Source organism: Vidua macroura, chromosome 4 (genome assembly GCF_024509145.1).
Source record: "Vidua macroura isolate BioBank_ID:100142 chromosome 4, ASM2450914v1, whole genome shotgun sequence".
Lineage (NCBI taxonomy): Eukaryota > Metazoa > Chordata > Aves > Passeriformes > Viduidae > Vidua > Vidua macroura.
The window spans coordinates 34,809,249-34,825,111 of record NC_071574.1 but is presented as its reverse complement, the minus strand read 5'-3'; the positions used below and the strand labels follow the sequence as shown (position 1 = coordinate 34,825,111).

General features: G+C 39.4%; 1 protein-coding gene across 1 annotated transcript in view; it reads right to left on the bottom strand.

Annotated features, from left to right (window-relative positions):
• The window catches only part of KLHL2 (kelch like family member 2), a 53,823-nt gene extending 47,650 nt beyond the window's left edge, over positions 1–6,173 (bottom strand). Inside the window, exons 1-2 of the mRNA XM_053975879.1 lie at positions 6,043–6,173; positions 2,999–3,124 (exon numbers count right to left, since the gene is read on the bottom strand). Of these exons, the coding sequence (XP_053831854.1) occupies positions 2,999–3,124; positions 6,043–6,065 (149 nt within the window). The 5' untranslated portion in view covers positions 6,066–6,173. The remainder of the gene's footprint in view (positions 1–2,998; positions 3,125–6,042) is intronic.
• Between the last annotated feature and the right edge of the window lie 9,690 nt (positions 6,174–15,863).

Here is a 15,863-nt window from a genome sequence, read left to right as displayed (position 1 = left end):
TCAGATATTCACCTCAATCCAAAAGAAAACTCTGTGATCTCTCAGTTCTGCAATCATCCAACTTTGATGAGCCCAGACTCAAGTAAGGCAGCTTTGCAAAGGTAACATGTCAAAAATTTTGGTGGCCACAACTAACCTTTGGGGTCATATTGCAATCCTGGCATAACATTATTTTTCTGCTTTCAACTCTTAATACCTACAGCAACTATGTAAATCTCATAAATTTAGCTTTCAATAACATGTACTATGTAAGGTAATGACTGCACCAGATTAAACACACAATTCAGAGGAACTTGAAACAACCATTACATTATTAAAAAAAATGGAAACAGAAAGCTACACATAAAAGGGCATCAGATGCCCAGCTTTATCAGACACTTGCACTTATCCTGACAACAGGAACAAAAAGTTTTATACTTAGTTGCACAGAAATACTAAAGATAACAATGAAGCCAGAAGCAACAGAACTACATTAATGCACAACTAGGGTTACTAATTACATTGCACATACATAGACATAGTAACACCTCTAGTCTGGAACTGCATCAGGTGAATGAGTATGCCCTGAACTATCACAGAGCGGACAAGCTAAAGAAACTACTGAAGAAACAAGCTTAAAAACTTCATCAGGTACTCTTGCTGCAAGCATCTTGTGGCTTCCACAGCAACTCAGCACCTTCATTTCATGAGGGCACATCAATTTATTTTAGAAAAGGTTGTGATCTGAAGTGGTATTGTACCAATTTGCTTATATAGAGTGACTGAATGAACAGAATTGTGGGGGATACACCATCATGGTATAGAAAATGAGAAAAAGGGGGTTAAGTAAGCATGCATTTAAGAATAACTGAGCAACTGTTTATCAGCTTGCAGGCTATTCTTCATTGGTTCATACAGAGAAAATTTTCATTACCCCCATTTTCAAAAGGTTTTGGTAAAGTCTTGTTTGTAAGAATGAGAATGTTGATAAATAGAGGTAACATCAAATTCCTTTGTGATAAAAGCAAATTATAATAAAGTGAAAAGACAGGCATCAGAGGGTAATTTTGTCATATGTCAAGAACTAATTAGCTTTCCTAATGAGCCTTCTACTGAGTGTTAAGGTGATGCTGAGCAATAAAATTACAAAAAAATACAAAGGATGAAATTGCTAATATTTGTCAAAATTTGAAGGCACATAAAACTCATTAACAGGCTACTAGAGCCAGACAACCTGATAGCAGCCAAGAATTTAACATAAACACACAGACTTAAGCATTCAAAATCAAATGTATTTAGATGCTTAAGCAAATGATTTTTTCACTAGTTATTCACTTCCTGGAGAGTATACCTCTGCTAATACCTGTTTGTGCTACACTAATGAAAAGCACTGAGGTTCACTACATTTTTTTAAGTTGTTTCTAAATCAAAAATATAATTTACTGGGTTAATATTAGATCTTTGTTTAGAGCAATGAAGTCTGAAACATTTTTAAGATTTTCTGTTTATTATTTCTAACAAATGAATGCAACTAGAAATGTTTATAATTTTATTTAATTACCACTTACCATCTTAAAAGCTGTACTCAGTACAATTTCAAGATGGTAAAATTTACAGTTTTAAATTGTAAATATTGTTGCATTACCTTCGTAGTTAAGGTTGTATGACACAGCTCCTGTTCAAACTAAGTATTTATACATGCAAGGCAAAATTGCTCAAATTGCTTCTACAGCAATTTGAATTTAGGTAACCATGGAAACTAAAGTATATTCTGAAAATAATCCATGGGCTTCATAAATGCACTCTGCTGGAAGACGGTGAATATTTTACTTGTAACGCAGCAAAATGCAGGTAAGGTTTCTAACTTGCAAAACTATTGTTAAGATTAATTCTGGGAAACTTCATCCATGTAAACTCTTGTTCATCCTTAGGAAGTCATTGCTACTGGCTTGAGCTTGCTTGAGCCAGGCTTGAGACACTGCATCTGGTTACTGGGACACTTGAAAAAGCCAAGGGCATAAATTAGGTGAAGCAACAAGTGTCAGTCTATCCAGCACACAGTTATAAAGATTTACCTATATGGAATAGCAAAGGTCAAAGGCAGAGGCATACTTTAAAAGGGTATCAGTTGCTGTGTTTCTTTCCGGTGAAGTCTCTCCAATTTTTAATTTTATATGAGAAATAACAAAGAACTACAGGAGTTTCACAGCCTCAAGTACTGTCTCTGCTAGAGAAGTATTTTTATTTATTTAATTTCTCCATTGTTGCTGCAAGTTATAGAGCTAAATTACTATCAGTGATAGCTGCAAGTCCTGATTTCCAGAGCTCAGTTGTGAGCTCTAATTACCAGCTGTCACAGTTTCCAACATCACTTCACCTACTCATATGTAAGATATAAATCAATAGGGATGCTAAGAACACCATCAGCACCAGCCCCCCAGTTTCACTGAAACTGATAGTATTATGCCTCAGAGTCTTAAAAAACTTCAGTGAGAAAAGTTACTTTCAGCATTTGATTTGAGAGTTCACCAATTTCTCCCAGGGGGCAAGCAAATGATAACTAAAAAAATGTACAGTCAGTTGGTTCATACTGTGACCTCCTCCAGACTAGAAAATTTTAACATTTTTCTGGTTCACAGCCTACCACAAAAATCAACAACAGGCACACGAAGAGCCTAAGGCTCAACCAGAGTCACTTTTATTCTATCCAGGATCAACTATGTACAGGAGACGATCAGTAGCTGTAACTCCTTAAGTACAACCTGTAAGTATTTTTCAAGTCACATAAAACTAGTTCTGACTAACTTATGAGGTACAAAAACATACTGCATACATTACAGCTATCATCACATGGCTATCATTCAGTTATCACTTCATTGTATATTTAATCCTTCTCCTCAGCTAGGCTTCTGAAATTGCATGTTCTTAATAAAGAAACTATTATTATTAACTTAACAAATGCAAATGAAAGCAAAAATGAACTTTGGACTCCAGGCAGGTGTATACAGTGAAGTCATACCTTCTTAATTCATTCATAACTTTAAAAGCTTTCTTCATGTGCCATGGATTTACTGTAATAGGACAGTGAATTTCGGTGTTATCTTCTTTCAGATCCAAGGGCTTCTGATGGCAAAGTTTGGTACATCTGGAAAGAAAGAGGAAAAAAATAAAGTTAATACTTCTGTCTAATCTCCAGTGCTGTCACTTCTTATTTTGTTCACCTTCATCTTGGGGAGAAGAAGAAGATTTGCACTTGAAACTTCTTTACTCCAAGCAATTTTAGTTTCCCTATTACCAAAGGTGTAGAGGAATAGGTAGAATTCCCATGGAAGTAGTAAGTTGGTGACTAATACTAGTGACATTGTCAGAGGCTAACAATAATGTACACTAAAGAAAACATGAAGATGTTTTCTGGTTTTGTGAATATTATTTTATTTAGTGGAGAAATAGTCTAGAATATTTTCAATAAGCTCTGAAGTGAGGGCAGAATTAGAGTTTTGGGAACTTTTCACCTAGTCCCCATACAGATCAATGGCAGAACACAGCAACCATCAGTCTCTTAATGCCTTCACTGTCTGTCAGGTAAGAGCTCCTCTCTGCCCTTCTACCAGGACCTCAGTTACTGTTTCACACAGGTCCTAGTTCTCCTCTGACAGGAAGACCACAAAATGACTACTGTAATAATCCAGGCTTTCCCTAGCCACAGCATAAGACACGGGTGACAGGAAAATTGTGTACTTTTGTAGATTCACTCAATGTTTTGAAAACCATAATGTACATAAGTGATCAGCCTCTTAATTTTTGTTACTCTCAAACCCCCACTCCAAATAGCAAGAGAAGAACTAGGCAGTGTGAAAAACCATTACCTCTAGCTACAATTCTTCCTGTACACATACCCAAGTTCTACAGACCCTAACTTCTGTAGAAAAATTATCATATACACTCCTCAGTCACTTGGACTGTCCAAACAGCAAGCAGACTTTTCATGACAAACCAAATCAATGAGTTTCCTGTTTACAGTCACAATGTTGCTCTTACAAAGCAAACTGTGTTGCTGTAACACTTAGAAAATGCTTAGTGATGCTTTATTCTACAGTATGGTAACTGTACTCCTGAACCTCTAAGCTAGAAATAAGCAAAGGCACTGAGAAGTGATTCAGTGGGGCCACAAACCCCAATGACCTGATTGCAAATGAAAATTCAGCCTTACCAGCATTAGGTAAGCACACTCAAACTGAACATATTCAGTGACTCACATAATTACAACCTCTCTTCTACTATATCTGAAACTTTTTAATTGGGGATATCTAATGAACTTAAAAGAAAAATCCAACAATAATTTAAGATTTTAACCTAAAACTCTAAGTTCTGTGCACTACAATAGTGCAAAGACAAGTAGTGGCTTTATTTTTTATTATCTCAAAACTAGCTACAAAATTTTGGAGCAAAGCAATACAAAATTGCATCAATCAACAAAGGAATGTAAAAAGTTTCCATAAAACTAACCAAGTAACATCCATCCACAGAACTCTAACTACTATCAGCTCTATCAACTTACTACAGCGTACCATGAAACTGATATGAATTAAAAGTTCCATGTTCAATTTTGAAATGTATACAATTCATTACTGAATTGTCAGGAATTCTGCATCAATAAAAAAAAAAAAATCAAACAAGTTACATGCTATTCAGCACATATATATGATACTTCATAGAGGTTAAAAAAAAAAAATTACATTCTATCATTCTATCTAGCAAACTCCTTTAGACCAAAGGTTACTTTTCTACATTATGTGACATATGTTGTGATCAGAATTCCAGAAAATTATAGACAGAAATCACTGACTGCAGAAAACATTCAAAACACCAAAGGACTATAAGGAAGAGATCCAGCTTTTAATTATACCACTGATCTGTCAAGTCCAAGATAGAACACTTTCATTGCAACTTCCTACATCCCAAAGCAATGCATCAGATACTGATGTCTATTTACCTGCATACGTATACAGGCCATGTACACATCAAATACAGCTATGCAAGGAAAAAAAAAGTGATCGAGTTGTCCGTAAAGAGCTGCCAAGCAACCCGGATTAGATGGAGGAGTTCACATGAAGCGTAAATTAATTCACTGAAGTTTCATTAGTTTGTCACAAAGGGTGTCTTTGTTTTAAGGTAATGAACCCTACAAAACCATCCATCATACTCCTGTTTTGGGAAGCGCCAGTCTGCCTGAAGTACTGGGGTCTCTCTTACCATTTCACCAGCTGGGTCAGAGCTGTCTGTAACTGCTTTCCTTCCGTTTGTTCTCAAGAACCTCACGCACAACACGCCTGAAATCTACCTACCGAAGGCACAGGATGAAGTAGCACTGAACCGGAGCCTGTGAAAGCACTGAGGAGGCCAGCTGAGGTGCAGCTGGAGATGGTTGCCTGGAGTGCATCGCTTGGGCACTGCCACTAAAAAAGATGCTTCACTAAATAACCAGAAAACCGGGAGCGAGATAAGCACGACTGCTGAGTCAAACAAGGAGTAATTTGGGACCACATATGGAGGAAGCAGAAGGAGTGAGGGGGAGGAGGGAGAAAAAGCCCGCCTGTCCCCACAAGCTGGAAGGCACACGGGAAGGCGGCGGGGCGGGGGTGCCGGCAGCGCTGGCCGCCCGCGGGAGCCCCGTGCCCGCTCCCCCGCCGCACGGTGCCCGCGGCCGGCACCCGCAGCGGCACAACCGGGCATCTCCGAGCGCCGGGCGGCCGCGCTGGCCAGGGGAGAGCCGGCCAGCCGGGCACCGGTTCCGCCATCAGGTCGCCGACACGACCCTCCCGCCGGCGCTGCCCCGCTGCCGGTTCCGAGCGCCCCCAGTCCGCAGGCACCGCTCCCCCCGATGGGGCCCGGCGGGGCCGGCCGGGCTGCGGAGCGCCGCGGCACGTCCGCTCGCTGCTGCGCCGCCGGGCCCGACCCGCCGCCCCAACCCATGGACCGCACAGCGCTCCGCTCCGCACCGCCGTCCCGGCGGGCTCCGGGCGCCCAGCTGCCTCCCCGCCCCGCCGCCGCCGCCGCACTCACACGGGCGGCAGCAACATCTCCATCGCGGCTCCGCTCCGGCTTCCTCCGTGCAACGCGGGCGCGGCGAGCTGCCACCAGCACCATGCCAGCTGCGCTGCCCCGCCGCTGGTGCGGGGAGCGGCTGCGCCCGCCCGGCCGAGCCCCCGCCGCCGCCGGGAGCCGCCGGCGCTGCGGCTTCCGGGTGCCCGCCCGCGGGAGGGCGCGGCGGGGACGGGCCGCTCTGCGCAGGCGCGGCGGCCGTGGGGCCCGGCCCGGCCCGCGCGGTGCCTGCTGCTGTGGTGCCCGGAGCTGCGGTACCCGCGGTGGGCAGGGGCCGCCTCGCCGGAGCCTTCCGCCCTGGAGGTGGGACAGCCTCGGCCCAGGGGCTTTAGGAAGAGGAGGCTGAGACGCCGCTGCCCTTGCTGAAAAAAGCGTGGCCTCCGAGTGGGATGAGCCGGGGTCTAGCGCCCAAGTGCGCGTCTCCCGCTTCCCAGGGAAGCGGTGGCTCAGGGCAGGCCGGAGAGCGACACCCGGAGCTGCCCTGCGCAGCGACACGTCCCGCGGAGCGCCCGGGTCAGCGTGACCTCAGCACCAGCGAGGATGGCTTGGGGCGCTCGCGTGGGGACACACAGGTGCTCTGTCCCACGGGGGCGGGGGGAATGACAGCAGTCCTCCCAGGTGTCCTCAGTGAGAAAATCCACCAGCAGGTGCACTCCATGAGGGACATGGGCATCCTGGCAGGCCAGCCAAGGAGCTGGCCCGACACCAGCTCGTGCAGGTGGTTTCTGCTCGAGGAGGGGCCGAAGGAAAGAGCAGAAGTGCGTCGGGACGGAGGAATTGAACAGGGTCTAGTTCGCTGTGACCTGCTGAATGTCATACTCTTTTATTTGATCAAGTCCAGCAGGAGCAGTGCTGCTCAAAACAGCTGGCCTCCTGTGTTTTGCAAACATTGCTGACGTTGATCATTAAGTACTTGAGTTGTGTTTCAGTGTTTGCTGAAGTAGCCTCTCTGATGCAAAATGGCAAAAAGAAAAATGAGCAGGCATCTATTTCAAACGTGTCTTTGTAAACAACACTAACTGAAGTAATGATCAAGAATATTACATTTAGCAACTTCTGACTTGGGGCACTAGAGAAGAATTTACTGTATTTAAACCTCTGTAAATTGCTTCCAAATATTTGAAGATCAGGTAGTGGAAAATGGATTTAGCAAGCTGAACACAATTCAGATATTTAAATCTGCTTGTGTCTGTAAAATTAAAATGCTTCTTCACTAAGTAAAAAATTTTTAATTGGAATAGTATCTCTAAACTAATAAATCTACGAATAACTGACCAGCACTATTTTTCTAAGAGTGAGACAAGTTTGAAGGCAGCATATTTCAAGTAAGAAACAAAACAAAATGGCAGGAGTGTTTTGGGTGAAGACTTATTATAGATGGATACTGAAAGCCTTCACCAGTGTTTCTAATAAAATCACTGGCTATTAAAACTAAATGTATTTTAATCTGTTATTTTAGTTTTTGCTAATCTCCAGTAATACTCCTCACTAGGAAAATGCCACTTTAGTTTTCTCAGTTTACCAATCCTCTTTAACTACAGTGATGCTTGATTTGGGAACACTTCAAAATTTTTTCAATGGGTTACCACTGGAGGTTTTTCTAAATTAAATAATCACAGTTGGCAGTGCCTGTTTTTATGAAGTCTGTGCTTTGTAACTACTGAATTTGTCTCTTCTCAAGAGACAACTAAATTTGCCTCTGGGTTGTATTGGAGAAGACAAGGTACTTGCTAAAGATTTAAATACTCAACAAAACCTGCTTGTGGGGAAGTCTGCTCCAAAGGAGCCAGCCAGAAATAATGCTCTCTGAAATGGAGGTTTAAAATTCAGCTGGCTCCATGTAGCATAGCATGTCCGAGGTCTGAGTTCATAAGCAGATGTGGCCTGCGTAGATCTGAGAGTGGATGATGACTGTCACATCACACTTCCAAATTTCTGTAATTTAGAGTAAACTGGACACTTCACTTTGTAAGACAAGGATCCCAACTTCTGTTGATCCATAAGACCTAAGTGAATTCTACTGTGTTGTGTTTAGGGGTCCATACTAGACTATTGTAAACTTGTGAGCTGGTCTGGAAGCTGAGGGGCTTTGTACACTCTTTGCATATAGATCCTGCAAATAGGTAGGCAGCTGCAGATTCTGCAGATTCTGCTCCATGCTAACACGGCAGGACTGTTTAGCAATGTTTTTGTTGTGTAACCCCAGTCAGCAGCCACACCCCAGGCTGCAAGTAGCAAATGGCTATTTGCTCACTCTCCCAACAGTAGGACTGGGGACAAAATCAGAAGGCTAAAAGGTGAAGAACTTGTGGCTTAAGACAGTTTAACAGGGAAAGCAGAAGTTGCACACACAAGCAAAGCAAGTCAAGGAATTAAATCACTGCTTCCTGTGGGCAGGCAAGTATTCAGCCATCCAGGAGAGCAGGGCCCCATCGCATGTACGGGTTACTTGGGCAGACAAACACCATCCCTCCAAATAGCCTCCCCTTCCTTCTTCTTCTCCCCAGTTTGTATGCTGAGTATGATGTCACATGGTGTGGGAATGTCCCTTTGGTCAATTGGGGTCCCCTGTCCTGTGTCTCCTCCCAAGCTCCCATGCACCCTCAACTTCCTTGCCAGCCTGGCCGTACAAAAAGCAGAAATGGCCTTGGCTCTGTGCATCCCCTGCTCAGCAATAACAAGAACATCTCTACGTTATCGACTCTGTTCAGCACAAATCCAAAACATGGGCCCATGCCAACCACCGTGAAGAAAATTAACTATACCCCAGCCAAAACCAGTACAAACATTTATTCTTAACATTAAATATTGCCAACCTGTGACTTCTCTCATTTTCTTGCAGTATTGTTTTGGCTTCAGAGACAAATATTCAACATTAGTTCAGTTAATTCCTGTGATGCAGAGCGTCAGAAAGAAACAAATAGGACAAAGTTCAATTTTTTTTTTCCTGAAAATTATATCTTTGTAATTCAGTAATTTCAAGAGGAATTGAAGCAAAAACTACTTCATCCAAAATACATTATGTAGTTATGGCAAAACAACTTATATCTCTAACCATGAGAAAACACACCCTTTATATACAATGCCTAGATTTTTATGGGATTCTGCTTGATCCAATACCTCTTCTTAGAAAAGAACTTTCAGAGAAAAAACTTATTTATATATGTCTGTGGGTGTATGTATGTAGTTTTGAAAGGAAATTGGCTATATATCTTATCTATGATGAAACAGCTGTCATTTTTGTTTATGCTGCAGCAATTCAAATTACTGCATTTACTGAGAAAATTCCCTGTCATGTTTCAGGCTGTCCCTGTAATAATTCTTAGCACTTTCCCACTTGTTTTAGTGAATTACAAAGGAATGTGGCCAATGATTACTTAGGATCACACAGTTCTTCAGCTCTATTGACACTAGAAATACTTTACTGATACAGAAACTCTGATACTATCCATCAGTGAATTGCATCCAGTGAAAATGAAGTTATGCTAGCAGAGCTCTGCTTGCTAAAAAGATAGTCCCACAAGTTATATGGTCCTACAAATAGAATAAAAAAGTCGATGTGACTGCATACATACATGGTGGTTTATTAGCATGTTTAAGGGATCATGCTCTATGCTGACGTGGTCACATTAGAAGAAATCTGGTTTAGGTTTAGCCATAGAGGACACTGATATAGGTTCTTACTTTTAATTGACAAATACAGGTTAGAAAGACATCTCCAAAAAAGGACAGAAAATAAGGTGGTAAGAATATTTGCTCTTCTTTAAGATATTAGAAGTCATAACTTCTGAAGGATTTGGGTAGAATGCTTATGAGGACATGCTGCTGAGGCTGGGATTCTTTTAATGAACAAGGAAAAGGAAAGGAAGGGCTCTAGAATTGAATACTTAAGTACCTCTCTGTACTCCTATTGCTTCAAACAGAAAAACGTGCTTCTTCATTTTGTTAGCTTTTAGATTATCCATTATATTTGTATCCTACTGAATTGAGTTGTGAGTAAATTATGTACAAAATCTATGTAAAGATAAATGAGCATTTATCCAAAATACATGAGGGCACACACACTTTTTTCCCCCATGCATTTCACCCTCAATAACATAATCATCCAGCAGCAGACCTTTATGCAGCCCAGGCCCCTATATCTAAACAAATCCACAAGGACCATGGAATTCATGGCAGGACTTGAGTTCAACACAGACACTAGCTACTACTACATTCTTTTGTCTTAAGACACTAGCATCAGCATCACTAATATCAGCATTAACCCAGCATTGCCTAATTTTAAAAGGCCTCACTCTAGTGGAAGAGACTCCTTTTTCTTGCTTCAGAAACATGGAATATTTAAAGTTTCAGAGAACCATTGAGCTAAGGACATCAATGCACTTGAGAAGAATTACACTGAAAAGTAATGTGAAAAGGAAATGCAAGAAAGCGCATGCAGCAGACTGAGAAAGGGACCAGATTGCAGAGGAATATGTACTGGAGAGTAGGCAGAGAGAGAAAAAATAAAACATGTAAATTGGGATTTTGAAATAAGGAATAGCAAAGCAGCTATTATCAAAGAGAAATTGTACTGTGACCAAAATAAGTGAAACACAATTAAGCATGGAAAAAAATATTTAGTCTTTTCTAGCATTTTTTTCCTGTGTGAACTATTGCTGGAGCACTAAGAATGACACATGCTTAATTAAAATAGGTGAAGGGATAAGATTTATTCTATAGAATTCATGGACCTTATAATGATGAAAATTAGTAACTATGAACAGTTTTTTCAGTGTTCAAAACCAGATATAGTGTAATTTCTAAAAGGACTTGATTTGACATACAGTCTAGTAAACAGACTTTAAGTACTCTAATCTTATTTCTAGAAAATAAGGCCACATAAAAAGCAAATGGTATGACACTTTTGAATTCTTGATGGAGAAGCCAGGTCCCTGTGGTCAATGCTGTGCTCCTAGATTACAGTTTCCAAAAGGAAGTCCTAGGTGAAGAATTACGAATGGAAGCCAATGTAGGCCATAGCCATGATTCATATTTGTACTGCAAACTACAAAGATGCTGAGTAGATATCTTGTTGAGTAGTTCTGAGGCCCAATGCTGCAAAGGTTTGCATTTCACATATATTGTATTCCTGAGATGACTGTGAAAGAGATGGAGCGACTCCTGCTCTCATACCTGCAGACTTGCATTGCTTCCTGTACACTGGATAAGGCAGTCAGGTCTCTATATTGAATGGGTTACATTCACCGAACCAGAAGAAAGCCCATCAAAAATTACCAGATTTCACCTTGTAGCCATGTTACCACTTAGCCATGATGCAAAGGTAGCAGCAGAAACCTGCAGCAAGGATGTCTTGGGAAAAGCTGGACCATCCCAATCAGTAATGTGCAAAGCTGATGAGGAATTTCACCCTTAACACAGAATTAGACACTACTGAAATAAGTTATGTACCATATTTGTGTACAGCCTACACCAGAAAAAAAAATTTACTTATTTGCAACATTTCGTTTTTAGCAAACAATACATAATAAGCAGTCACTGGAGTTTTTTTTCTGATTATTTTACTTTATAAAGAGTGTAAAAAAGAATTTTGTTTATTGTTGTGTTCTGTTATACTTGTTTAACTTGTCAAAACATTGTTTTCTTGAAAATGAAGAAAAAGTAATTTTCTTCATAGATAATAACTGTAAGATACCTATTACACACAAGCCCATCAAAGTCTGTGTACTTTTCCTCCATCAAATTCCCACTCTAACAGCAACGTTGTGAGATAGTCCTAACCAGGTCAATCAACCAACACACCCCTTTCTCAGAAGGAAACGCTTACAGCTCATTAATTAAAATCACATTTAAACAACTGATGCACTGCCATCTAGTGCTTCCTGAATGCACAAGGAGACGGAGAGATCGACTCGTTTAGGTAGTCCTGGGTATCCAGGATTTGCCTATTGCAAACCAACAGTTAAAATCATCAATTTCCTCTAGTCGTGCTCATTTTGAGCTTACCTAAGAACAGTAATTGGGAGCAATTTACACTGCAAAAAGCGACATAGTATGCTAAAGTGATCAATCTGAATATTTACTGTTTAATTTGCATATAAAGAAGACAGGAGGAACAGTATTTGCAGAGTCTACATCACTTGAGGGGACATTCAGTGAAAATGAAAAATGCTGCAGACTGGGAAAAAGCAAGTAGGATGTACTTCACACATTGTACAGATTCTTTTGTTGTACAAAGAGGGAATGAAAACAAAGACATTAAAATATTAAAATGCTATATTCAGGGAGGTATAGCAATTACAGCCACATTGGTCTAGTTACTGCACATAATTTTGCAGAGAGGTTGTCATAGAAAGTGAAAAGCATATCATGCTGCTGTTCCAGAAATCTATTTAATCTTTAACCTTTTCTCTGTGTGTAAGAAAGACTAGAAGTATTGCAAACTCATTGTTTATTAAAATAGCTCAGGATTAGTACTTGTAGCTATACAGAATGTCTATTAAAATTGGACTCCTAGTAAACTGAAAAAAAAATGAAGGGGAAATTTAAGTCAAAGATAAAAAAAGGTTTATCCAATAACTCTGATATAAGCAAGTACTCACAGAATGAGTAGTTTATTATGGTGTTTCTGGAGTAGAATTTTCACTCAGGATTTTCAGTCCCTTGCCAATATTGCTATGCAAAAGAACATTGGAATCCAAACTAATATACTGAGGTTAAAAAATTGGTAACTTCAGAACTTAAAATATTCAAAAGAATATTTGTTGGAATGTTAATATTTAACCATACACCCTAAAAAGTTAGTTTACACAAACTAGTTCTTAACAAGTTCATTTTAAGATTTTCAGACAAACTGTATCAAAAATGGAGAAAAAAAAACTGGGGGGGGGGGGGGAATAAACTATTTTTCCTTGAAATTTCAATCTTCTGTCTTTATTCAATTTTATCAGTAGTTTTCCCAAGGTAATTATCACAAACATTCCTCTTTTTTAAAAAAATTACCCTAGAAAGTATATAATTTAAACTCAAATATTTTTATAACAAGCTCTATTTCCCTTTATAAAGTTCAAATAGATGCTTGTCATATTGCAATAGCTTTATAACAAAATGTAAGCAGGAATGTGATTTTGAAAAATCAGAAGAAAGTGAAAAAATTACTCTGCAGAGGGAGTACTTTTCACCCTGCAAATTAGGCATTTGCTTAAATGATAAACCAAAACTCAAACTCATCTTTAGCACAAAGTAAGATACATTGTGATAGTTAATTCTGAACTTTTATACTTCTAGTGTATATTTCTAAAAGGAGATATGAAATTGAAAAGATGTATCATTTCTTTAATCTCAATTTATTTGCTTTTTAATATATCTAGGAAATCAGTAATTTTTTTTGAAGTAATCAAGAGTGCCCATTCTGTTTTTTACACTTTTCCTCTTTGCTATTATTTTGCTCTTTGTCTCATCTGCATAAAGCAGTATAAATTCTCTCTCTACAGCCATATTATCTACCCTTTTTCATCAGTCCTAACTCTGGACTTCATTATGGACATGTAAGACATTTTGCAAAATCATTTGTACTAATAGATAAGCTGAAGTAACCCATGGCCACACTAAGCCTCCAGCATTCAATTTTGTATATTAATCAGTGAAAGACTGAAAGAGTTTTTATCAATACCAGTGTAATGCTCTTCTCTTTTTAATAGCTTGCATTTAAAGGCCACAGATTTTTTAATGGGCACTTTACTTAGGAAGCAGAATCTGCATAGCAAGTGGCAGTTTTTGATTACATGATTACTGTGCAAAAATAGCCCCAGGCTGCTCAACACAAAAAGTTGACTCTTACATTATATGAAAATCTGAAACTATACATGGAGTGAAAGGTTCCTTTGTATTAAACATATTCAGCAGTGAACTGGTTCTTTAACCTCCACAGGATTTAAAAAATTTACAGGAGCTTGTACTAAAATGGGTACTTCTGAAGTGTCTGTAATATGAGGCTAGAACATAGACTGCACTTACTACAGTATGGCTTTCAAGATTATTACAGCCAAATAATGCAAATAAAATTTTCTACTATTATTTTTATCTTTTCACTTCCCATTTATATTTTTAGTAATGCTGGGATCTGTCACAACCTCATATTCTCAGAGCAGAGACTGTATTCTTTACATAGAACTGAATACAGTTTAAGCACTAATTGTACTTGTAGTATGAAAAAGAAACAGTAATGATAATTATATCTTATAGCTGAATGTGAAGAAGTTTGTAAGCCCAATCCTGTTTCTATTCATGCCAAATTTTACATGAAACTGAGAGGAAGAAAAATAGATATTATGTCTCTTTGTGAGGATACAATTGTGACAGCTAGTCCCCAAATATTGTAATTATTACTGATATGGCAAAGGTAATGCCTAAGTAGAGCATTTATTCCTGTGTATCTAATGTCTAAGTAGAGCTTTCCCTAAGGACAACATAGTATTGTTGGGCCATACCACATCTTTTTATCTTACACTTAGCAGATACCTTCATTGTTTCTGAGGGAGTTGCAGTGGAAATAATTTAGGACCAGGCCATATCTTTATCTGTTTTAGACTGCTCAGCATTAGATCATCCTTCAGGAGCCAGACTTGCAAGTTTGTGTACACTAAAATTACAATGTCTGCAAAATTTGATGGAAAATGGAACAGGAATGGAGCAGAAGAGAATGTTACTTTATTAGAACCTATCTACATCACTAAAACCTCTCACTATAAAAAAATACTGTGAATCTAGTAATTAAAATGATATATCAAAACCAAAACAAAGATTGAGTAATCTAGTAAGAACAAGAGCAGACTACTATTATAGAGATTACATACATGTTTTATGTAAACCAATTGAAACTGGCAATCACATACTTCTAAATATGTTATGTGGTATTGTATGCAGTAAGGTTTTATGCACTTCAAATATTCAAACTTGTAATTTTTTCCCTAACTGCGCTCTTCAATAGTCCATTGAGAACTCTTCAATTCCCATTCAGTAAAAAAAAAAAAAAAGGTTTACATTTATATATAAAGTTATAGCCATTCAAATGAGTGCTAATAAATGTAAACTTACTGGGACTTTAGGATTTTAAAATTACAGTTAGAAGAATTTGTTCTTTTGATTTTATTGTAAACACTTGTCTAATGGCATATCTTACACACAATATATGTATGCAAATTGTGGCTTCACTTCACTGTCACTGAAAACTTTTGTCATCTGCTTGTTGATCAGTAGGATCTGTGTTCTTGTCACGAATAAAAAAAAGAGGAAGCACAATAAGAAGGAGGTAAAAGGAACACTTAGGCTGAGAAACTGGAACAAAGCATGCTGTTACCACAGGAGCTGGACTTTATCTGAGTCAAACCAGCAAGTTTAAGGCTTCTTTTTAATTTAAGAAGGTTGTCCAGTTCATTAAATGTGTGTATCTGTATTAAACAAGAACAAATGAATGCAAGTGATGAATGTAAATGATCTGGGTGGGAGGTTTCAGTTGAGAATTTTTTTCTAGAAAAAGATAGCCCGGAAAAGTCACTGAAACTGAGATAAAAAACTTGGAACTTCTTCTCTGAAGAAGCTCATACCCGAAGAGCAGTTTCACCCTTTGGCACTTCAACATGCTTTCAAGAGAGACAGAGCCACTGCAGCTGTTCAGGGTGACGGTCCTGGCTTCTCTTAAATAATACACATAGAACAATTACAACCTGGAGAGGATACAATCTTACTTGTCTTTCAGACCCCCGTTACAGCTTTGATCCTGT